The sequence below is a fragment of the Uranotaenia lowii genome, chromosome 3 (assembly GCF_029784155.1).
Source record: "Uranotaenia lowii strain MFRU-FL chromosome 3, ASM2978415v1, whole genome shotgun sequence".
NCBI lineage: Eukaryota > Metazoa > Arthropoda > Insecta > Diptera > Culicidae > Uranotaenia > Uranotaenia lowii.
The window spans coordinates 162,828,042-162,853,736 of record NC_073693.1 but is presented as its reverse complement, the minus strand read 5'-3'; the positions used below and the strand labels follow the sequence as shown (position 1 = coordinate 162,853,736).

Genomic DNA, 25,695 nt, shown 5'->3' with positions numbered 1-25,695 from the left:
GGTCCACGATTCACAAATTGAGCGCCTTTTCCATTTTTTCGACTACGGGATCACGAGCGTAAGATGATCTTCTGATGACATATCAGTTCCAGGTGCCACTGCATCAAGGATTCTTTTTTCGTTCCTTTTGACTTACTGTAGCGTCATTCAAACCGAACTTTCTGCAAACCACTGCCGAAGTTTTGCCTTGAGCAAGGCAGCCGAGGATTTCAATTTTCATCTCCAGCGTTAAGGAGCGCCTGGATTTTTTTCCGAAGTGGCCATTTACTAGGTTTCACCTGTAATGTAAGAACAATTATTTGATAATACTGTAAGATTTTGGTTATTAAAACGAACTTATGGATCCGAGAATCAGAGGACAGTCGAAAAAAAAAAACGGCAGCTTATCGGTTTTCTAATCACGCAAACACTTCTGAGAAAAGAAAGAATCCGGTGTACCTTGATTACCTTCATCAACAATACGTGTGTTATTTTTCGTCGTCATCGGTTGCTTCGATGTCGACAAATCTCAACATTTTCCCGGAATTGACATGTCAGTCGAAGATAAACTTGTACTTCTTGTTGAAACTTACGATTTCCTATCGGTTCCCCCGGCATCCGGTAACAGCAGCAAACTTCTGCTACCACGAAAAGAACCGAAACATTGATTGTTTTGGTTCCTCTTGCTAGGTCCAATACGCAATCGAGAAGAATGGATCAATGACTGCCGATGACAGGTGATGATGATAAACGCGATACGAATGTTTACATTATCACACGGTTAGACAAGACTACTCAAATTGGGTTCGTGGTAACACGACAGTGTTGCCAGATACTATCATTGAGAAATGAGTACTCTCCCGGTTAAGGAATGGAAGAAGTGGAAATAGCCATCGCCAATGTAAACAATAAGTATTTGTGTGACGAACAAACCTGAATGAAGATAACTCTATTCCAAACACTGAACCTGCGTTTTTCAACACTTCTCTTTGATGTTTAATGGTAGTCTTTCAAATATTGTTTAAGGTCTAAATTTCAAATAAGTATTTAAGGCTTTACCAAAATCATATTGTACTTGTTCGGTACATACTAACTCTTTATTTTTTCTTATCTCTTGCAGGTGGGCGACGCAACCGACACCATCTCGGCAGATCAACAGAAGCAACACACAGCGCTGCATCACAACAAGAAGCCAAACGGCAAACAGTCCGTCCGGGATGTGCTGAATACGTCGGACCTCTTCAAACTGTACAACATGCTTAACGTCGTCAAGGTGGATTTGCTCTGGGGTCGACAGGATTCGGACGAGATCAACGGTGAGTCGAGCGACAGCATCAGCAGCAGCAGCACAGCGCAACAAACGATCAAACAGCGAGCACAGTCACAGTCGCAGAAAGACAGCTCACCGGGTCCGGTGGCCAGCAGTCCCGAGTCTCTGAACAACAACGACACAAGCATAAAGGGACACGTGCGGCGTCCAAGCACCGTATCCGTGTCATCCTCGAACAGTGTCAGCACTTTGAGCGATTCGGAAAGCGAAATCAGTGCCGAAAACGATTCAGGAATCGAATCCGAGAGTAACGCAGACCAGGACAAGAGCACAGAGCTGGCCAAACAGTTCCGGACACACCTGCTAGGTCTGTACCGATCACTGGAACAGATGACCGAGGCAGCCAACTACCTAACGGCCAGGTATCAGAGCGATGTCGGACCGGTTTAAGCATTTCTTCGTGGAGGCGAGCTGCTGGCGATCGCGATCGACGATCGAGCAGATAGGACTGTATCTAGAGTTAGTTAGAGACGGAGAAATGTTCCCCCGGTGATATACATTTATTGCGGATAAAATATGTTTGTGTGATTGTTTGGTGACCACACGTCATCGTCGTCTTGAGACAGTATCGTTTGAAGATCTCTGGAGATCGGGCTGTGCCCAGCGAGTCCCCTTTTTGGACGGCAGGTGCTGAGTTAATCCGGATTCCAGATCATAAGGTACGACGGCAGCCACAACTACCGTCAATAAAGCAAAAAATCTCCTGGGATGGAATCAGCACGGGCAGTGGCCAGATGATATTTGTCGAAAATATCGTACGAGCGTCATGTCATCTGTATGCGTGTGGAGGGAGAGCTTGTGCTGAGCGCGTAGCATCTAAGATAGAAATGTTGAGCTTAACTATTGGTCAACTACTTTAATTTCTTGGTTTTCGTAAAGGTTTTCGTTTCGTGTACTCTTTGCGCTGAGCGTGCAATTAGTCAATCGGTTTAGTGAAGTAAGTTCTACATAGAGGCAACACGATGATAGAGGACGACACCAGTCAGTCAACAAGAGTGATCGCGAATCTTTTTTGATCTGTTGTATGGTTGATCTCTCGATGAGTGATGTGTATGTATCTCGGTGATTGATTCTGTTCCATTCAACAACCAAAACAGCGACAAAAACACACAACCCCAACCTCATCAACATACAAACACGTTAAGATTCATCAATACAAACAGAAAATGATAGATCCGGGCTTAAGCAATTTAAAGGAGATCGTGTTTGAGAATCGTTCACCTCACACGCCATGCCACAACACGTGGATTCTCAGCTGGAACCGTACATTTGCCTCATAACAAATATTGTGCGAAACCTCAACTAAGTATACATAGAGTATCCTATTATTTTCAATCCTTGAATCTGTAGCAAAAATATTGAAATATGTAAAGGATAGTGCAACAAAACAAAAGTGTCGAGAGAATACGCTGCGAAAGTGAAACGAATGGAAAAATAACTGTAGAACCCTTGATAAAATATGGAAGTAGATATTTAATTGATGAAGAAAAATAAAACACAAGATTAATCTAATAATGATATATGGATACAAACCAATGGTGTAGAAGATTATTTATTGTAAAACAATGGACAAAACGACATTTATCTCTGAAAGTCGCGGTTTATGTTTGCTCGTATTCTTTTGGTAATATCTTTAATCATTTTTTTTCTATTTTGTTTTCGTGTGTTTGTGTGTTAGTTCTGCTTTCTATTGTTTCCGCGGCAGGGTATTCGTGTGAGTATGCGTTTTCTAAAGAAAAACGTCCTAATCATATGGAAAAATGTATAAACAAAATCAAACTAAAACTACTGAATCACTTTTCACAAGAAGCAATCAGGATCAATAATAACACAATAGTCTGTGGAACGATGCGTTCCTGTATGAGTAGAAGGAGAGGGAAGAGCGTGAGCGTGCGGATGTGAGGAAAAGAAACTGAGATCGGTTTTGAGATTAATCATGTGACACTAATTTCGATTACCCGGCAAATCTGGGAAAAGGTTTAAGATTGAAAACAAAAAAATCCGAATCAGGAAGTGCCAGCTTAGCAAGAAGACTCTAGGACTTACACTCTAAATTAGGCAAGCTTTAGAATATGCTACAAAGAAACAAAAACCACTCACACGAAAGAAGGATTTAGAGAAGGGGAAAGAGCTGACGGTTGAGGGACAACAAAACAGTGATATAGTTGAAGCATGTTATCTCGCGAAGAGAAAATTAAGGAAGAGGCGCATAACTGTAAGATATTTTTCTGTTTCTCGCCGACATTAGTTTGAATCCAAATTCTGTATATATTTGTTCCAAGATTTGTTTACAAAATACCAAAAACACAAGAAAGAGCATAGCTGAGGATGGTTTGACTTGAACTGATGCAGGTACTCCGGAGATTGACTCTTGCGATGATGATGATTTACTCATTGAAATCGCATACGACATATGCACGTGGAAGTTGACGATGGCTTTTGAGGGATTGGCTCTTTCGTGCTGGACTGGACAAACATTGTGTTCACATCGAACGGAATTGGTTGACAGACAGCGAGCGATTGCGCAATGCTTGTTGAAGTTGAAAGATGCTGATGCGGTGTTGCGATCATTAATCAAAAAGCCGATTGAACAACTGCATAATGTGAAGGCTTTTTAAACTTGGAGATGCTGTTACCTGCTGGCTGACGAACGATGTTTATGCGCAAATAGCCAACAGAGGAGTCAGTGAAGTTAGTATGTGCATGTACTCCAACGTACTTTCTGTGGGTTACTTCTTCAAAAGGTTACATCCGAAGCAAAGGTTTCTCTTTTCTTTTACGTACTGCAATATTTCTGTTACACTACTGCTCTCGCAGTCCATAAAGCGAAGGGCTATTCAATGATGTTAAAAGTTCAAACATTGAGAGGTTGAATGTTGCACAACTTTTAATCAATTTGCCAGTGAGCAGGGTCTTTATTTTTGATAATTTTTTCCGTTTGGTTCACATTCCAGTGTAAAATTGTTCTAAACTGTAACAGGAACGCTTAACACGTGCAATCTATCTTGTAATTTCGAACTGGGAAACCCATTACAATTTTGCGATTCATTTCGACCTTTTAGGTTTTCCATTTTTGGCTCAAAAGACCGGAAGCTAAATTTTAATTAAAACTAAAATCCACCAGAAAACCATATACGTTTCCATCGTTCCGTTTTAAAAAGCGTATAGTAATCTCTGGCAACTGGAAAAATCTTCCACCAGTCGCTGTGAGAGTGCGCTTTGTTAGACGACTAAATGGCAGGAATTCGAGCTTGGCATAAGATCTACCAAGTCATGCGCAGTTTCATTCGCATAACTTCCTCTTGGCATCGGTGCACGCTAATTTGCAGCAAGGTTCATTTTTTTCGAACCTTCCTTCCATTAGCTTGTTGTAGAGCTTTGCTCGATCGCTAGTGATTGAAAGTATGATGGATGAGTTTTTATTTTGGATTTGGTGTTCAACAAATTTCAGCACACATTAGACAAAAGCGTGAACCATAAAAGCTGGTCTATTTGTCAATAAAATTGATTGCGACTGGCTTTAAAACTAATCAAATTTTAACTTGTGATAAACTGTTTCACGTTTGAAAAAAAATCTTTCAAGATTTTTGCATCAAATTTCCTGAATCGAGCAATCTTTCGCTTCTAGGCATCAATTCAAACCGGTAGTTAAGTCTGAATTTGCTTTCTCATCATTTGCTCAATTTAGTTTTAATTTCTAGATCCTTAAGACATTCAAAAAGACTAGCCGATGCTTATGCGTAAAGTTTGGCTGATTCAGGCTTCAAAACGTTTTTCTTCTTCTCTCTTAAAATTAAAATCTCCAAGATTGCATTTTTTATGAGTATCATTACAGTATGATGTTTCCACGTGGGGTTGCTTCAAAAAAGTTTTCGCTGAACAAATATTACTGAGAATTTCGGTTTTAAAAATATCTGCAAAATCAATGAAATTATTGAAAACTTAAATCAACACAGCTATCGCCATCCAAAGACAGCCATTAACAGTTTCATGCTTTGTGAAAAATACACGCGACTCCAATAAATACAGAATCATTCCGTTAAGTTTAGATATCCGTTATTTCGACAGAAACAAGCTGTAGATAGAGAGCAGAAGAGTAAGATTTTTAGCTCGCTTTAGGCACACTACTTCGTTGTTTAAGGAAGGTAAATCAAGCAAAAACTCATTTAGGAAAATAGACCCAAAGGTGCTTCTTTAATTTGTTCTTTCTCTCATACCTCAATGTTGGTAAATTAAAAAAAAATACTATAAAATAAACCCTAATCAAGAACTCGAGTGCAGCAAAAGACTAACTAACAAATGCCGTCTGAGAAATTGACACTTGATAAACGAAACTCAAGTTTCAACTGATTTCAAAACGAAAGAAAACAATAGAAACAAAAAACCAACCAAACTACTGAAAACACACACATTTGTAAACTGTGAAGATGAAGAGACATGCATCCAAAAAGAAGAAATGAGAGAAACAATATACCAACCCCCCTAAAAGTGATTAGAGAAAATGTTAAAACAAATTGTATATTTCAGTAATAAAAACAAAGTTTTCAAAAATACACAACGAATTCAAGTTGTTTAAAAAGATATCACAAACCATGCGTTAAATCGAAAGTTCAGAGTTACATCGAAGTTCTTCTGTCTTAAAATGTGTTTTAATTAGGTCTTTTTATGTAATGAAAGATGATCAGTTTGCAGACGCTGAAAGAATACATAAATAGGTATATGGACACATTTGGAATCCAGCCGGCGGCGCACCAATTGGTTTTTGGGCATATGGGATACGTGATACGTTTACCGATGAATTATCATGGGAGCTCACTGTTTCTTACTTAGTTTGGGTTCAGATAATTTGCGTAAGCTCTTCCCTTTTTTTGGAGTACTCTCAACTAGTAAAGTTGTGCCTTCTAGAATCCGCCAGATAATTTATCACGTTTATTACTTTCCTGTTAAAGAATTTAAACCAAAGAGAGTGACTGATGTTATCTATCTTCACTGTGTAAGCCTATGGATAAGTCATTCGCTTGATGTTTGATATCATTTGAATCGAGATTGCGCATTTCCAACCCCTAAAATGGCACGTCAAAAATGTTTAATACCTGCCAGAATAATCATAAATTCGGGGAAATTTTGATCACTCTTTGCCTGATCGATGATTGAAGATTTTTCGAACGTTCTGACTGGTGAACCTCCATATAAGATAAGCGACGTCTGATCCCTCTTAAAATAAAATATGTACAACAAAAACATTAACACTGTTTTCTGGCTCAATGTTCAAGCTTTAATATGCGAACGCTGAGTAAATCCAACAAAACAACATTGAATTTGATGCCCGAAGGATAGCGATAAACGACGAACGTATGAATGACTTGAATTTAGTAAACGATTAGATAGTTTTCTAATTAGGAACACAATCTACCAAAGCAGTGAAAAAATTGCACCTAATCGTAAATTCATGTGGCGAGCTTTAAAATTATCTTTTTGAACTAAGGAGCGTTTATTTAATAAAACGGACACGATGTTACGATAAAAAGTTGACGTTCAACCACTGACTACACTGACTGGACACTCAATTCCACTTTTTTGACTAATCCAAGATGGCTTCTTTTTATAGAAAGCAATGTCGACACCAGAGGCGCATCCATCGTTATTTTGACATTGGTTGTCATTTGTTTCCTAAAATTTCCGTTACCCGTGTGAGCGATAAACAAAAACAAAGTATCTTCAGTATTTGCAGTGATTTTATAATACGAATTACATTGCAATGGGTCGTCAATGTGAGTATTCTGGCTGGTCAGTGGTTCAACCCAAATTTGATGAAACTGATTTCATCGTGTATAAAAGTTTGTTGACAAAGTTCTGACATTTTTTTTGTGAGAAAGCGACTGTATTTCGTAAAAAGGGACGAATTGATAAAAAAAACCCCGTGTTTTTATAATTCAAACGTATGGGAGAGTGGAGAATCATGGGCCACTTTTTTTTCGTTGTTCCATAACTTCTTTATTATAAAAGATAAAATGAAAAATAAAAAATGGTATGGTTTTCTACATTTTCAAGGTATCATAAGGTATTTTTTTTTAATTTTCAAAAAGTTATTTTCCCCAAATTCTGACTGTTTGAAAAAAAGCAATATTTTTTGGATTTTGAAAAATGGTGGGGAATCGTGGGCCACCAAATCCAAATTGACCAGTTAACATGCAAAGTTTATGAGTTGACCCAAAACTGTGATTTCCTAATTCAGTTCGTTATTTTAAAGCAATTTCAGATGATGAAACAAAAAAGAGAGCTGTGTATAATCGCATAGATTCCGAAACCTGGATCGCGAACGTTTTGGCAAATTTTCTTATATAGGATGGACAAAATATTTTTCATAACTCTTCATTTGGCATAAGAAAACTTTACAGATAGGAAAAACGTATTTTAAGTTCTGAATGTGTATAAAAACCTAAAATATAGGTGGTTCAAGATGTGTGGCCCACGATTCCCCACAAGCTATGATTTGCAAATTGGTTGCGTTTGTGTGACTTATTGATGTTTCATAAAAAATTCCTTTTCCACGTGAAAGATCATGACAAAACTTAGATCATAAGCGTATAAGCATATTTTTGCTATGCACTTTAGGTTCCCCATCGATGAAATTAGCGGGTGCTTTTTTTATTTATGTAAGTAAATTCTTCTAACTTTTTTTAGCTTGATAAATAAAAGAAGCATGTGATGCGTATTTCAGTCAACAACATATAGGAATATATGCTCATGCAAAGCGACGACGATGACAGTTGGTTTTAGATTTTTATCTCAACACACATCTGAGATATTAAAAGTGGCCCACGTTTCCCCATGGCCCACGATACCCCACTCTCCCCTACTGCTCAGATGGACTATCGTGTAGAAACATTGCAAAGCTCGATCGAAGTCTGCGGTTTATTAAATCATCAGGAAGTTTGGAGAGCACCATACTCTTGAAGATTTGCCAAGATCCGAAACTAGAAGAGGCACAGTGAAACCACAAATCGAGAAGAAATGTGTTAAGTATTTGTTGTCACATGCAGAGATGTTAAAATCGCGAGTCTACATACTCGCACTTTGCCCTTCTTTGCAGAACGATTTTATTTCGTTAAACTCAATCTGCAATGATGCTATCTAAAGTTCAACTCGGAAAGCATCAGGAAGTAAGCTTCGGGTAAACTCGGCAGGAGTAAACAGCAATCGGGGGAGAAACATCAGCGAAGCAAACGAACAGTTCAGCGAATTAAAGAAAAAATCGTTTTCGTTCGGCAGCCGAACACATCAATCGGACAACGCATGGAGGCGTGGCTAAAAGTGATAGATACAAGGGAACGGGAAACGAGCGAGAGAAGGGTGCGAGGAATGTTAACTCGGTCCGTCGGGCAACGATCGCTCGTGAGCATTCGTGTACGGTAAGCTTCGTTCTGTTGTTTCATTGGTGTGATTTTATTCCTGCGAGGAGGGGAAAACATCAACTCGGAACTGTTCTCTTTGTTTTGTGTGCAATCACGTCATGATTGGAACGAAGATAAAATCAATCTGCACACAACAAGTTAAACTCGGAAAAAATCAGCCGAATGATTCTTTCCGAGGCGAGTTTAAACACCGCTGGTCACATGAACACAACTCTATTCCAAGAATTGCCAAGAAACTGAAAATTTCCGTTAGAACCGTAAAAACATAAAACGAAGGAACCACATGAGGACCTACAGGAAGCAGAGACGTCCTAAAGCGCGGAACAGCACGAACGAGCGAAGCAGCGATGTCGGAGACTGGATACGATTTTGAAGAAGCAAAGTAACCGTTGCATTTTGATGGACGATGAAACTTATTGCAAACTGTACACAGCCGCTCTTAATGGGCCGCAATTTTTCAACCCAATTGTTGGTAAGGAGGTACCTCATGATAAGCGATCTATTGAAATCGAAAAGTTTGGCTTAAAAGTGCTTGTTTGGCAAGCTATCTGCTCTTGCGAAAAAAGAAGTTCGCCATATTTCACAACAGGTACCATCAAAGGTGAAAATTATCGTAAGGAATGCATCGAAAAACGCCTTGTTCCTCTCCATCGTCATCATACAAGCCCACCATTGTTTTCAAAGCCTAAGAATATCGGATGCAATCAATTTCAGTTTTTTTAAATAACATTTTTCACATTTAGAGTAGGGTTGCCATCCGTTTCGCAAATGCGGGACATGTCCCGCTTTTTTGTTGAATGTCCCGCTTTTTCCTCAAAATGTGCCACTTTTTTATAGGAAACTTCTACAAAATTCACTGACTTACACTGGAAGAAATCAAATTTTAATCTAAACTTCATTTCATTGGTTCAACACAAAAAATCTTTCAAATACCGTAAACTGGGTGAACTTTGATCACTTTTTTATTACTCATTTTCGAATATTTTGGAAGGGGTTGCTTTTTTGTAGCACTTAACAGTTTTAAATTACTTACTGAAGTAAGAAGTATAAAGCATGATTATTGATAGCAGAATATTCAAACGGCATTAGTGGCTATAACTAAATGTTTGTTACAATACCAGATTTCATGTTTCGGGGTAACTTTGATGACTTTGATTTTTACGTTTCTCAAAATCTTTAAAGTTATTGTTTTGATGTCATTTAGCACAGAAGATTTAAAACATCGATAACACTATTTTTTTGTTTGGTTTCAATTAAGTTTTTCAACGTTTTCTTTCAAAAACAAATATACTCAAAAGATGGAAAATGTTACTGCATACATTTAGGGGCAAAAATTATAAACATTTCTCAATAGTTTTTGGCCTCAAAAACAAATGAAATTTTACTTTCATGTAGCTCCCTAGGTCCTCCCACTGTTCCCATGTTCTTTTTTTCCTCAAACTTAATCATTCGATTGGGTTTTTAGCCATTTTCTCTATACAAGCTTTTTAAAAGAAAATGTCCGTTTTTGAATATATAAAAATTATCGCTGAATGATCTTAAAAATTGCACTAAAAGGAGAGGTGTGTTTATGAGTCTTCGAAAAAACAGATATATTAAAACTTTAAAATTACATTTTAAGTAAAATAAAAAAATTTCAACTACAAATGAAGCAGAGCCTATTTAAAACTCAACTTATAGACTTTCGAACGTAGAAAACAGTTTTCAGATATTTTAATTTCAGACTTAGTTAACGACGAATATCTGCAAAAATTTCATGGTGATCAAAGTTGGGGTAACTGATCAAAGTGTTTTTCTCAAAATAAGCATACATTTTTCAGTGTTTACATAAGACAATACTGAATAGCCCTCTAATTACAATAAGATTCTGATTCACCTAAGCATTCTTGGAGTACGTTGTAAGTAACTTTGGATTGAAGAAAATACTGTTGAAGTTTCCTTAATATGATTATAGATCTTAATTTTTCGACAGAATCTTAGTTAAATTGCTTTTTAAACCCCACCTTGTTTGCCTCAATACCGGTAAACAACTGCAACTTCAATTATTGTGAATTTAAATACAAATTTTAGAAACGTCGCTGGTGAGCTGGCAACAAAACACAGACTTCCGACAATCTAGTACTTCACTTTTCTTTGTCGGAAGTCCGGACTTCCGAAGTAACATTTAGTGCTGGCGCTATTATAATAGTGCAGGAGTGTCAAGTAGCATAGCAAAGTAGAAATAGTAACGCGCTCACCAAGTTGTTTGCGTGCCTTGATTGCCATTAATCTTATTCCATTTCTCGAAATCTTGAGGGCGAAATCTTCAACAATTTCGGTGTCTTCTCAATCCGTAAAAATTCTATAAAGATTGATTCTGTAGGGAATATAGTAAGAATAAATATCACTGAATGAAAGAAATATGATTAGATAGAAGATTGGCAACACTTGTTCGTGAGAGAGTACTCCGATTCGTGTTCTCGGAGATTGTGTAGAGTTTTCATAGAAGAGAAGTTGACAGATTCAATATGAGTGTACTCTCTAAATTTGAAATACCCAGAGCCCGCCTACCTTTTACTCAGACGTCGCCACATGTATGAAGCAGCCGACGGCTGATCATAATGAACTCAGATATCAGCGGAAAAATTACGCAGATGTCAGAAAATTCAGCACTCAGAGAACTCGAGTGCTTGAAGGCGACAACTGAGTAAATGTTGATCAGTTTGTGCGAGGTGGTCAGACTTGGTTTGTTTTTCTGCGGCAAAACTAGAAAATTTACATGGTGAATATTCATTTTAAATGTAATTTCTAGGTATTAATCCGGTTTTATTTATATTACAGGGTTCTGAGACGAATGACGATGGTCCAAATAGATTTGCCAAAGCTGAATCTGGTACGGCATACTGGGTCCCGGCCCGAGAGACGAAACCCGACGGGTGAAAAAAAATTTAAACAAATTTGTGGATTTTTTTGAAAATAAAGGTGTATGGACATTATTTTTACTTTTGTTATTTATCAAATCAACAAATCCATCATAAGTGTGAATAATAATACAGGTTTTAACTATTCTAGCATGAAAAAGCGGTCAAAAACCGCTTCAGAATTATTCGCGCATTCTGAGTAACCAAGACTCAGTTGTCGCGAAAAGGGCTGTTAGTCATTTCTGAGTAAAAGCCGTTTAGTCAGAACTGAGTAGGTGCGGTTTTGGCGACAACTGAGTAACCGTCACTCTGAACTGAGTAGCTGAAAGTTTGCGAGTAGAAAGCTTGGAAGATCAGTTTACAGACTAACTTTGTGAGAGACGGTTCGCGTTGATGTCTCACGTTAAAAAAAAAAATAGAGTTTGAATGCGAAAAAAATGGCGGAAGTTGCTGTCGGTCTCGACAATGGCGTGGTCGGTTCGATTCGGAATTTAGGGCTCGGCTGCTGGGAGTTCATGGTTGGGATATCTGCCTCTTGGAGTCGAGGCGGAGGCAGTTTTGGTGTTATGTGATAATCTAAAGTGTGGCGGGAGTGGACAGAATAGCGGAAGTTTTAGAAACAGATGGAAAAAAGAAAAGGTAAAAAGTGGTGAAGGGATTAGTGACTGAAGTGTATAGCATATGTGAATCTTGGCTTAATGTGGATGTTTACCAACTGCATTTGCGATGCTTGAAGTCGCGGAACTGTTCGCGAGTTGTTTGTTGGGTTCATGTGAATTGGGAGTGTGCGGTGAGGGTAAGCTGTGTGAAACAGAGAGGAGCAGCTTCTGAGCTAATTTGTAAGAATTTGTAAAACCCCTGAGAGGGGCAGCATAATAAATAAAATTTGAAGCGTAAAAAGCAAACCCCTGAGAGGGGCAGCATGGTTGGAAGGATACAAACCCCTGAGAGGGGCAGTATTAGAACTAATGTTCAAGGAAGATACAAACTCCTGTGGGGAGCAGTATCATAATGAATTATGATGGAAGATACAAACTCCTGAGAGGAGCAGTATCAGGAAGAATTATGGAAGATACAAACCTCTGAGAGAGGCAGTATCAAAATTCTTATCATGGTAGGTACACACTTAATCTTTTCTCCTGTGGTCGGGACGATTTCGTCCTGTATTTTCAACAGCTGAAATTACAGGACGATTTCAGGACAGAAAAACAGCTCAGGAAAACAACTGTCAAATTTAACTGTAGGTTCAAAACGGATTTGTCCTGTGACTTGCAGGAAGTTTCAAAATTCTCCTGTAGGCTCGAAAATGTTTCCCTCCCCAGATTTACATAAAAATGAAAGGGTTTATTAAACATAATGTGAAAAGCACATTGTTCTTCGAATCAAAGTTTTATTACCCTTTGAAAAACAAACAGATTAATGCTTTACAATCATATTGCTGTTATTACTGCGTTGCTGCATTTTGTGGTGTTAGATCCAGCCTGAAAACAAAAAAAAAACAACGAAAAGTTAATTTTTCAGTTTATTATAAATTATAGAAGATTTACCTTTTCTAGCAAAAAATGTATGCCACTAAAACCAGCAGTTCAATCTCCAGCTTCTTCATCAGGCGCCTATTTGGTTTTCGCGTTCAGCGGCCAGAAACGGATCTGTTCCTTAAAATTGGCGCCACCCTCTGAACAATGGACGCCACACTTCGCCGATGAATGCTCCGGAAGAAAACTGTTCCTCTCGGAGAAATCGTTTCCCATTAGCCCCGCGGATTTCGGCCGTATCTAGGGAAGCGAAAAAAGGCAAATAAACATTAATAAAAGTGTATTAAACAACTTACTCATTACATACCTCTCTCCCGTGCAGAAATGGGCAGTTCTCAAGATGGCTTTTATTGAATTTGTCCTCGCGGTTCCAATAAGCAAATACGAAAACACCTGTCACTTAAAACAGTGATACAGGAGATTGTTGTCCTGAAATTTTTCGAGCTCCTGAGCACCCGAAGAAGAGTTCCTTCAAATTTCAGGAGAAATTGAGTGATACGAGAATCGGTTAGCAATCTCTCAGTGCCACAGGAAAATCTCTTGTTTTTGACAGTTCAAATGTCATTTTCAGCTGTTTTCCTGTGATTCAGAGAATCACGGTTCCGAGCAGAATAACTGCAGTCTTAGTGTGTACAAACCCCTGAGTGGGGTAGTACCATTAAATGATAGGTGCAAACCTCTGAGGGAGGCAGCACGGGAAGCAGGATACAAACCCCTGAGAGGGGCAGTATTAGAACTGATGTTTGAGAGAGATGCAAACTCCTGAGAGGAGCAGTCAAAGAATGCATGATGATGGAAGGTACAAACTAAATGGATTGCAAAAAAAATAGATATCTGAAAATTGAGTAGGTATAAAAAAAGAGTAATGAATAGTACAAAGACATTAGTGAGGAAAAATAAATCTGAAAAAAGATCACTAACAGAAAACAATATTTAAATTGAAAAATGGCTAGTATTGGAATGGAAAATGGAAAACAAATAGCGGTAAATGGAGCAACAAAAAGGATGTAAAAAAAATGATCAAATGGAATAAGTAAAGACTTAAAAAAAAATTAAAATTATAATGGAAAATGAAAAATATTTTACATGAAATGGAAATGGACAAAGCCAAATAGTGAAAGTGTAAATGACTAGGGATTCTCCAAGGGATAAGCAACTAAAAAAGAAACAAAGGAAATTTTCATTTTTTCAAAAAGGATTATTTTTATGATGAAAATGACAGTTGGGAAATGAAAATAGTGTGCAATAAATAAATGAACAAAATGAAAGATAGAAAATTGAGTTTCGTCAAAAACAAAAAAGCGAGGGAAAAAGTAAATTCGAAAAAAGAGAATGAAGAAAAGGCATAATGTGAAGATTTTGTAAAAAAAATTGAGAAAGACGAATGCATTATGCGAAAAAAGAGTATCATGAAATTGAAAATTTAAAAAAAATTGAATACATTTGAAAAAATATATATCCCCCTTATTCTGCGCCGCGCGTGAGGTGACGATAGTCGAGTCAAGTCGGAGTCGCGTGAGTCTTGTCACCTTATTCCCGAAACCGATGTGACAGAGCATACGATTTGTCACTCACGCTGACTACTAGATTAGGATAATCACTCAAAAAGTGAATTCTAAAAGACGTTTCTCACCTAAAGCGACTGCTGGAATCGGGTGACTCGACTATCGTCACCTCACGCGCGGCGCAGAATAAGGGGGTATATATAAAATTGAAATAAAATTTGAGAAAAAAAAAATAAGTTGGGGAGGAGTATGAGAACCGGGGTATGCAGACGGAAGTATTGATATCAGAAGCTGGAATGAGAGTGAAAAATGGAAAAAAAATAATGAGCGGTAAATATAAAAAAATGGATCACGGATAGAAAAAGAATAAACAAATAAAATAACGGAGATAGGAATATTTTAAAATAGCATTATTCAATTGGCATCATTCAATAGCATTCAGTAAAAATAAATATTTGGAAAAGGAAGCAAATGAAAATCTCAAAAGTGAGAATGGTAACAAGAAACAGATGAAAAAGGAGCAAAAAAATGGGTAAAAGTGAGAACAAGCTATTTAAAAAAAATGGATTCTGTAAACGAAGATAAAAACAAAAAAGAGTTTCCGACTAGGAAAAATAAATACAGAAAACGCACGAATGAAAAATGGGTTAAAGTGGAAACGAGCTAATTGAACAAAAAAAATGGATTCCGTATACGAAGATAAGAAAAAAAGAGTTTTCGACTAGGAAAAATAAGTATAGAAAACTAACAAATAAAAATGGGTTAAAGTGAGGAAGAGCTAATAAAAACAGGGATTTTGTATACGAAGATAAGAAAAAAGAGAGTTTTCGACTAGGAAAAATAAGTATAGAAAACTCAGAAATTGCAAAAAAAAAATGAAAAGTGAAAAGTAAGAGGGAAATATTGAGGACAAAAAAAAACTTAGAAAAAGGGAAGAAAGATGAAAAATTAAAATAAAATAGAATGAAAAGACTATGATAAACAGTGAGGAATTCAATATGAATAATAGAGAAATCAGTAATACAGAATAAAAAATGGAGTACAGTAAAAGAGAAAAAAGAGCAAAAGAGAGAAACAAAAATAAAGTATAAAAAAGCAATGTAAAGTATAAGGAAATTAATATAGTATGATGAAATATATCAATATAAATTTAAGAAAAAATGAAGATAAAGGTAAAATGACCAGTATGATTAAAAAAAAACATAAATGAAACTAAAAAGCCCCGGAGCGAAAAGAAAAAAAGGGAATTTGGAATATGAGCGTTTCACAAAAGTGGTGATGAAAAAGGAAAAATTAAGCAGAACAATAAAAAAAATCTAGATTTTATAAATGGGGGAGGAAAATTGTAAATTTAAAAAGCAAGTGTGGAAAATTTAAAAGAAAAATAATGAATGAAATTTTGAAAGGGAGATGGAGGACAAAAAATTCAGATAAAGGAAGAAATACAACATGAGAAATATGAAATAAGGGAATGACAAATAATGTACTTATGCAAAAAATAAAAACCGAGACATCAGCAATGAGAAAAGGTACAACAGAAAGGGGCATTTAAAACGAAAGTATTGATAATAATAAAATTTTGAGTGGATAATGGAAAATATACATCGGTTAATGGAGACACAAAAATGTATCATTGATAAAAGGAAAATGGACAAACGGAAATTAAAAATGAAGATTTTCACAAAGGATTATTGTAGGGATCTCTCCATTTTATCAATAAAAACACTCCACACTTCTTTTTAAACAACACCAAACTTCGGTTCAACTTTTATTGCCAACAACCTATTCCGTTCGCTACCTGTGCTCAACTGACCGTTACACGTCTATTGCTATCGCTTCAGTCAACTATCTCCCTTGCACTCTTATAGCAAAGAGGTGTAATAGAATCGTTATAGCATAACAGTGGGCCACATACACTCTACATCCTATCTCATCTCCAAAAAGAAAAACGAAAAAAAAAATTGCATTCAAGAAAAATTAACAAAACATAGTAGCTCATAGTATTCATAAAAAAACATAGCAATCTATAGAAAGTGAAATTTCAAATAGCTGAGAAAAAAACTATCAGTATCGCGAAAATTCTCCAAGAGTTCCAACGTTCCTTTGGACCTGTGACGACGGATGAAGATTGTTAACTGAAGAGCCTTCTGCAATTCATTCTACCAGTCGAGCAGGTTTTTTTGAGGTCCGTTTTGGTCTTTCTTGTAAAGCTGCTTTCGGATCGGTCACAATCTTCCTTTTGGTAGCCTTCGGTCCTGGTTTGGATTCAAGCTGCTCAGAATCTGAAAGGCATAAGTATTGAAGTTAAAAGTTCATGTACTTGATTTATATTTCTCTTTTTAGTTCCGAAGCTTTATAAGTCAAATTTCAAAGGGTCAACCTTACCGTGACAATGGGGTGAGTTTTTTTGATCACTAGTTCAATTTCTCATTAAGAGATGGCGCTGATCAAAATGGTTCTTTTGGAGAAAATTTTGTATGGAAAAATTGAGAGTTACCTTTTTTTAATTTTTTGGACGAAGCTGGCACACTTTTTCAAAGGTTCCAAAGGTTCCCACAAATTTTCCGGATCGTTTGCACCCGGTGCTGGTATCGAACGAGGTGGTGAAAGTACTTTGAATCGCGAAAAACTTTTGGTGAGAGAGTATTTTTTTTTGTTTTGATTTTCTATTCTAGATCCAGCAGGACTGCCAGTTGGGATTTATTTTAATGTTTCGTAAAATTTCCTCAATTTAATACATTAACATAGCAATAAAAATGCAAGTATATGATTTTTTATACTGTTTATAGTAAACCGTAATGTCAGGAGTCTGTGGAAATTCTGTTACAGAGCGTTCGTAAATTGAGTATTCGCGATCGGAAGGATTTGTTAGTAATTGAGCTAGACTAAATTATAAACAATTTTATTTGCTGCAGTTTTGTACGCAAAATCTTTGTAAAGGAACGAATTGACGATCGGTTATCAAGTTTATATTGACGTTTATCATGCATGACATTCAACTGTTTTTTTTCTTATTATAATTCAAAAATTACGAACGACTGTTTTTTAAAACAATTTTAACTTAGCATATTAATATCATAAAATATTTCCACGAAACTCCAACCGTTTTGAATGTTGTCCATTTAAATAAAATTTTTAGACTCGCTGGTGAACTGATGCGAAAATATTATTTCTACATTTCTACACTAAGAGACGGCGTTCTATATTGGTCGCAAAAACGAGTTGCAAGTATCATTTTGTTTGAAATACTTGTCTCAATGGCTAACGAACAAAATTACATTGTTAAGATAAGTTGCAGCAATCAATATCGGTCAACTGGCAGGTTTGCTAAATAATTTCACTTTTTATTTCAAATTCTAAAACGGTTAAAAAAAAGGCTGGCATCCTTTTTGCTTCCAACCCGTTTTTTGTTTTGCTCATAGCTTTCTTCTCCGTTTTATACACGCTTTGAAATTTTCATGTAATAAACGTAATAAACAAACATTTTAACCAATACACGCTCACGAGTTGGCACTAAAAATTGAGTTGGACCCTTTTTTAAAACATAGTTAGATTCTGATTCTATAAACAGAATGTTAAGTTCCTTTTTTCCTCCTTAAGATAATTCAAACTGGAACTGCGTATTCAAAATTAATTACTTTTTCTTTTTGGCGAGAAAACAAACTAGAAATTTAGTTTGTTTATCTGTAAGCGAGTTCATTTCGAAAACAATTCACTTTTCACTGCGTGTTGTTTTGACCGGAAGTGTCAAGCTTGTCCACATCTCTGTAAAAGCAATAAATACAATCTTTACCAAAACAGCAAAATCCGGTTTCGGAAATTTGTAACCTTTCTTTAATTTCCGGAGAATCAACAGTTCAACCATTTCATAAAATTAAATTTAAAACTGCATTCAAACATGTAAAGTTCGTAAGCACGTGTAACACGTAAAATCTTTGATCGCTTCGATTGTTAAATCAGCCAAGTTGGATCTCAGTTGCTCCTATGTGGCAAAAAGCAGTAAAATGCAGCAAAAAAAAAACAGTTTCGGTTAAACTTATACAATAAAAGCTCCCAGACATTTCAACGTAAAAAACTGAAATTGTTAAAAGCACTTAAATTGAATCTAAGCAATAGGGTAAGAACACTATATATTGAACACCATCTTTGGGATTCAACACATTTGTGGCCAATAAATAATAACGAAAGGTTTTTCTGATAAAATTTTGATAGCGTAGCTTCACCTTATTTCTCTGCTTCGAATCGATACATTTTTTTCGTGGAAATATGTTTTGAAATTATTATTTAAGCCTTTTTGTTCAAAATTACTTTTGTCCCAATGATTAAACACAATGATTCAAATATTGAACAGGCAATGTTCTAATTATTGAACACGTAAACATTGAATACCATTGCATATATTCAGGGGTATTTCGCTTGATAGTATGCCTGGCAGGGGCGATTTTGGTTGAGCTAGCAACCAAGAAACAGTTTGTTTACATTTCCAAACACCAACCGATGTTTGTTCAATAATTGGTACATGCATTTCTTTACGAAACGAGTACTGCAAGATTGAACGTTCAATAATTGAAACATTGGCGTTTTCTGTGATCCAATGATTGAACACTTTAATTTGTTAAATTTTAAGAAAATAAGGATAATAAAAGCTGCCACTCTTCCAGAAATTATTCAAAAAGACTTAGTTTAAAACACTCATATCATTATCTTAGACGTTTATTTGTCTTTTATCCAATTTTTCACCCAAACAAAAATAGGCTGTTTTCTTCGTCCAGTCGAAAAACCAAGCCAAAATTTGAACACATATTCAAGTTTCGGGGATTGTGGCTTTAAGAGTCCGAGATTCTTGATGAAAATTTGAACATAGGTATAAAATGCTTCAACAGTGGCACAACGAATTTTGATTCATTTTTCTACTGTATATTATTGTTTTAATCGGTAAATGTTTTACTAGTGTTCAATATCTGGTACCTGTTCAATAACTAGTGCTTCTACCCTAATACATTATACAGAATACGACTTTAAAATCCTAACAAAAAAGAATAGAATACGACAATGTAAAGTAAATTTACATATCTACAGGAATATAATCCCAAACAACACTGAAATTACATAACACGGAACCCGATTTTTAATGTCAATATAATAATCATGAATCTTTAAAGTACTGAATTAAAAAATAATAAAATTGCACGAGACGAAATCTTATAAATAAATAATAAAACGTTAAAATTATTAAAATTATGTGAAAAACACATTATACTTGACTGAATTACTCAAATTTGTGGATTATTGGTTGAGAGTGTCAAAGTGTAAACATTGAAATTAGTTTTGAATCGCTTCGAAGAATCGAAGCCATAGAATTAAAGATACGTTTTCTGCAGCAAAAGCCGAACAAATAGCTTTCGGAACAAAACGAAGAGATTTGGGCCTATCACCAGCTCCCGATCAAGGTGGTGTACAGGATATCCGCATACATATATCTGACGTTTAAAAACTCCTTGATTTAGTACATGTTACGGCACTGAATGACCATCCAAAAAGCTCCAAATTCCACCGAAAACGCAAGAGAATTCGCTCGAGATCTGCCACAGCCCTTCTCACCAAAATAGATAACAGGTAAGAATAATATTCGATTTACATAGTTGAACCGAACATTCAGAACAAACTGATTGAAATTTCAGGTGTTTATTTTCCTAACGAAGAGCTGGCCAGTTCGGTGCAACGTCTAGGGCAATCGAATTCCGAGCTGCTCTAGTGACTTTTGCAGCCATCATGGAAGCTTGACACAACATTATTGGCTAGAGCATGGCTGAGCAACCTCGACCCTCGGGACAGTATTGTATTTTATTTCGAAATGGCAAAATTCTTACTAGATTTTGCCAAAATTTGTTTAAAAGATTGTTAAAATATAGTTTTTCTGGAATTTCGGCAACCTTTGAAGGATTAAAAATCAGTGCTTCGAGGAAAAAAAATATACTGAGGATTTTTTTTTTCGAAAACATGTTTAAAAAAAACAATAAATTTTAAAAAGATTCATGATATTATCGCGCCAGCACTAAATTTTACCTCGGAAGTCCGGACTTCCGACAAAGGAAAATGAAGTTTTACATTTTTGGAAGTGTGCGTTCAGCTATCAGTTCATCAGCAACGTTAAAAAAAATATTTAAATGCACAATAAGTGTAATTTCAATTATAAAAAAAAAATTATAAACTAAAATTTATCCTTATTATCAAAAGGATGCTCACATCTGAGCTGGAACCTTAAACGGCAGGACATCTTCGCTGAAGTCGCACAGTTTTTCGGGCGGTAGCAGAAGACTCCTCGTCGAACAGGCCGTGTACTAGCCGCTGCTGGCTTACTCGATATCCCCCTCTCAGCAGACCTATTACTTTTCATCTTCAACTCGAACCAGGGGAGCATCCATTTGTCCCGGATTTGGGATAGTTTTAATGTCCAACTCGATGTATAAACTGGCCTGGTCGAGCGTGACAAAAACGGACGCCAGACATTAACAGAGGTTCAGCGATCATGTTGAGTTTTTTTTTTTTTTGAAAGGCTAGATCAAAAATAGTGAAAAGGTATTTATTAAGTTTTAACACAGCATTACACTGCCCTACCGATTGGAAGATGGTGTCCTTTGCGGAGTAGTTTCGGATTGTGAAGAAGCTTCGAACTAGAAGTTGAAATGGTTGCTGAAGACGACCCTTTTTTTGGATCCTAGCGACTTTCTCATAGCATACAGAATTCCACAAGAAAGTTGCTCGGCTCGTGTGCCCGTCTGGAAAAGTTTTGTCTGGAATTAAAAGAAGACTAATGATTGCTGGTTCGAACTGATTTCAGTATAACATTTTCAATTACCTCTATTCAAACGACTTCAACATAGGTTTCAAAATGAAAGCCTGAAATTTCCTGAAAGCGCAGCAACATAATTTAAGAATAGAAGAAAAGGAATCAAAGCAAAACATAAAGATTGCTACACGACAGTCGAAAATAGCTTACTGTGATTTTTTTTTAAACGGGCAGAGATACCAACCACTACTCATCGCTCGGTTGTTAAGAATTTATTAAGTCGAAGTACGTAGTTTTAGGTAGGTAATTTTAATTAACTGAGAAGTTTTCAAATAGGGGAAGATGAGGTTATAACAGCTTTAATAGGCAGAGAAACAAGGTCTTTGAAACAAAACGAATTTTGATTCAAAACTTTCATTTTTTTTTAAAACAGACTCCTGTTTTATTTGAATCGAAGAATTAAGGATTAAATAAAAAAAAAAAAAATGAATGATTTTTTCCTATCTTCTGCACTTTGATTTTAAACCAATTCTTTGAATCGAAACATTCCATTCCCTATAGAAACAAAGCCCTAAATAATTGGTTCAATTGCTAGTTTTTATTGAAACATTCTAAACTTATTTGAACCAAAAAAAAATGACTTTTTTTTATAAATTACTTTATTTGAAACGGCTCATACCTTAGAGTTTTAAGGAGCCAAACTCGTTTTGTGTTTATAACAATTGATTACTTTGGTCTAGCACTTTTTGTTTCAAGAGGAGAAAAAGATAGAAAGGGAAATAGGAAATTGAAAAGAATTATAGACGGAGATCGATAGCTTTTAGAAAAAGATAAATTTCGAACATGTAGTCCAAATCTAGCACAGCTAACACATCCCTCACTGGAACATAGGGTGGTTTTCCTCGGGCCCGAAGGGAGTCTATCAAATTCGTTCTAGCGACAAGATGGACCTCGCACGACCAAACAATATGCTCGATGTCGTGGTAACCTTGGCCACAGCCACACAAATTGCTGCCAGCAATATTTAAACGATAGAGTACCGCATCCATGGAATAATGATTGGACAAAAAAAAAAAAATAAAAAAATAAAAAAAAATGACTTTTACTGTATGGAATGATTCCTTTAAATTAAATCCTCAGCCTATAATTCAAAAGATATTTTGGTTTGCGAAATTTCCGATTAGCCGTAAGGTCACCGACGTGTTATACCAAATTATCGTGCAAATGAAAGACATTTATCTTCAAATAAGAATAAAATGAACGCATTCATAAATATCTGTGTCATATATATCATAATTTAGACAAATCTATATTTCAGTGTCGTTTTCGAAGACGTGTAAATTAGGTGCAATTTTTTAGTATTCCAAGCTAAGCGTGTAACATAAACTCGGAAAATCAATAACATAACAAAACAAAGGAAATTTTCTCTTTTTAACAGATTCCCTCTCTTCATTAGTCTTCACTGAGAGAGGGAACTAGTGGTGGTTCCAAGCGGTCGTTATGTGCAGGCGCTTGCCGACATGCCCCATTCGATGGCAATTTATGAGGTTCTTGTTCCGCATCAGATGACATCCCCTTGTGTGAGGTTGGCCACAATTTCAGATGACTTACCGGGCGCCTGTAAATAACACCATCTTCGCCACATGCACGTCGACGCCTTTTCTACGAACAACTCTGTACTTTGCCGACTGGAAACCAGGACACAATTTGCGTAAGTCATAATTCCTCATCATCACCGTATCTCCCACTTTTATGTTAGATTTCTTGGCGTGTCGACGTTCATCTGCATAGATTTTGCCTTGCATTTTTTTAATGGCATCATTATCTCGCACCTCTTCATCGCGACTCCAATATGGTTCGGTTCTCAAAGAAGGTAACAGATCTTTCGCTGGTCTTCCCGTCAAAAGTTCCACTGGAGTCTTTCCGGTCACTGAATGAGACCTAGTGTTATACGCATATACATACTCCTGAACAGCTTTTCGCCAATCCTGCTTCATAACCTTGGCTATTTTTAGTGCTCGTAGAATACCCTGGTTTTGCCGCTCAACCAGACCATTCATTTGAGGCCAGTATGGAATGGTGTTAATTAACCTTACATTTTTGCTGGTACAATATGACTTAAATTCTTCACTTGAGAAAGAAGGTCCATTATCGGCACGTATTGTTTCGGGATAAGTGTGAATTTTGAAGATATTTTCTAACGCTTCAATAGTATGGGATGCATTCGTCGACTTCATTTCAATGACGGTCAGAAACCTACTGTAATAATCTACAACAACCAAAAAGGTCGCGCATTCTTTTGCTGAGAAAAAATCCATGGCCAATTCTTGCCAAGATCGATCTGGCATTTCTTTGCGCGTCATCGGCTCTGGAGGATGCTGCGAACTAACAGCTGCACACCCGGCACATTCTTGGATTCGGTGAGCAACATCTTTATCCATACATGGCCACCAAACATTTTCTCTGAGATTCCTTTTCATTGTTACTGAACCTGGATGACCACGATGAGCAATATCTAGAGCCTTCTGTCGCAAACTTGTGGGCAGCACTATTCTGTTTTCTCTAACCAAAATACCATTAGCTATCCCTAATTCCTTACTGAATGCTTCGTATTGATAAAGCTCTGGTGGCCAAGAACCGGACTCCACAGCTTTCATGACAATTTTCATTAATTGATCATTTTCTGTTTCCTTTTTTATGTCTTCAAGAGTAATGGCAGATGGCCCTTCTCCTATTCCGCAAACATAATGTTCAGAACTCTCATCGAAAGAGTTTTCCGATTGAGGGCATAATCTTGAGAAACAGTCCGAAATATTATCTGCACCTGGTATGTATTTAATAGAAAAATCGTATGGTTGTAACCTCAGTGCCCAAGCTTCAGCCCTTGAACACGCACGTTTTCCTTCGCGATGTTTTCCGCCATAGATGTATTCAAGGGTTTTATGGTCCGTAAAGATGGGAAGTGCATTCCAAATAAATAAGCATAAAATTTTTCAACAGCCCAAACTACCGAAAGGGCTTCCCTTTGAGTTTGAGGGTATACCCTCTCCGTTTTCGTAAGACCCTTGGATGCATAGCTTATTATGCAAGACTCTTTCTGTTCATTTTTCTGGACTAGTACCGCTCCAAGACCCACTGGGGATGCATCTACATATAACTCAGTGGTATCCTTTGGGTCGAAATAGCCCAATCGATGAACAGTTTTGGTTAGCTCATTGCGCAAATCATTGAATGCTTGACGTTGCTCGAGTCCAAATATTTCTACATCTCCTCTAATAAATTTCCTTATGGCTTCAGTTCTAGTTGAAAGATGCGGTATGAATTGGCCCACAAAGTTTATCAAGCCCAAAAAGCTTCTTGCTTCGTCCTTAGTTTCAGGCGCCCTGAAATTCTGAATGGCTTTAATTTTATCTTCAGCGGGACTAATGCCAGTACTGTTTATTTTGAATCCTAAAATTTCGAGCTCCTCAACACCGAATAAGCATTTGCTGTGGTTCAGCATTGCATTGTTCTCTTTGAGAACATGCAGCACCTGATTTAACCGTCGATCGTGCTCCTCCAGAGTTTTTCCGCTTACGACTATGTCGTCGATATACACCACAACGCCCTTTATACCAGCCAACATTTCGCTCATTATGCGTTGAAATATTTCCGGCGCACAATTAATTCCGAAATTAAGCCTCTTGAACCTCATTAAGCCTCTACTTGTCATAAAAGTAGTTACATCTCGCGATTCTGGGTGTAACTCAACATGGTGATAAGCAGACGTGATGTCCAATTTTGAAAATATTTTGGAACCTCTAAATTTATTTAACAACGTGTCAATGAGTGGTAATGGGTAATGCTCTCGTTTTATTGCCTGGTTAGGATACCGCATATTAATGCAAAGGCGGACGTCATCCGTTCCTTTTGGAACAACGACCATAGGTGATATCCACTCAGCTGGTCCTTTGACTGGTTCAATCACATCAGTATCCAACATTTGTTGAATTTTGCTATCTACTTTTTCCTCCATTGCCACAGGAATCCTCAAGTATGTTATTTTTCTCGGGACCACCGATCGATCTATGGACAGCTTAACTTGCACATTTGGGAATTTTGGAAACGCATTTTTTGTTAGGCTAACGTGCTGTACTTCTAGTCCTACTTTTAAAACTTTCAGATCCTCAGCTGTTCTTTTGCTTAGTAAGCATTTTTGTGCCCCTTGTACAACAAAAAATTCTGCAAAATTTCTCGGCTTT

The 25,695-nt window shown here is 36.8% G+C and overlaps 2 protein-coding genes across 2 annotated transcripts in view; one reads left to right on the top strand and one right to left on the bottom strand.

Annotated features, from left to right (window-relative positions):
- Positions 1-5,867, top strand: part of LOC129754587 (uncharacterized) — a 75,925-nt gene extending 70,058 nt beyond the window's left edge. Inside the window, exon 3 of the mRNA XM_055750728.1 lies at positions 1,100-5,867. Coding sequence (XP_055606703.1) covers positions 1,100-1,699 — 600 coding nt within the window. The 3' untranslated portion in view covers positions 1,700-5,867. The remainder of the gene's footprint in view (positions 1-1,099) is intronic.
- Positions 5,868-23,061: 17,194 nt separating this feature from the next.
- On the bottom strand, positions 23,062-23,934 carry LOC129752802 (uncharacterized protein K02A2.6-like). The gene has a single exon (XM_055748580.1). The coding sequence runs from the start codon at positions 23,932-23,934 to the stop codon at positions 23,062-23,064; it is 873 nt and encodes a 290-aa protein (XP_055604555.1).
- Positions 23,935-25,695: the final 1,761 nt, after the last annotated feature.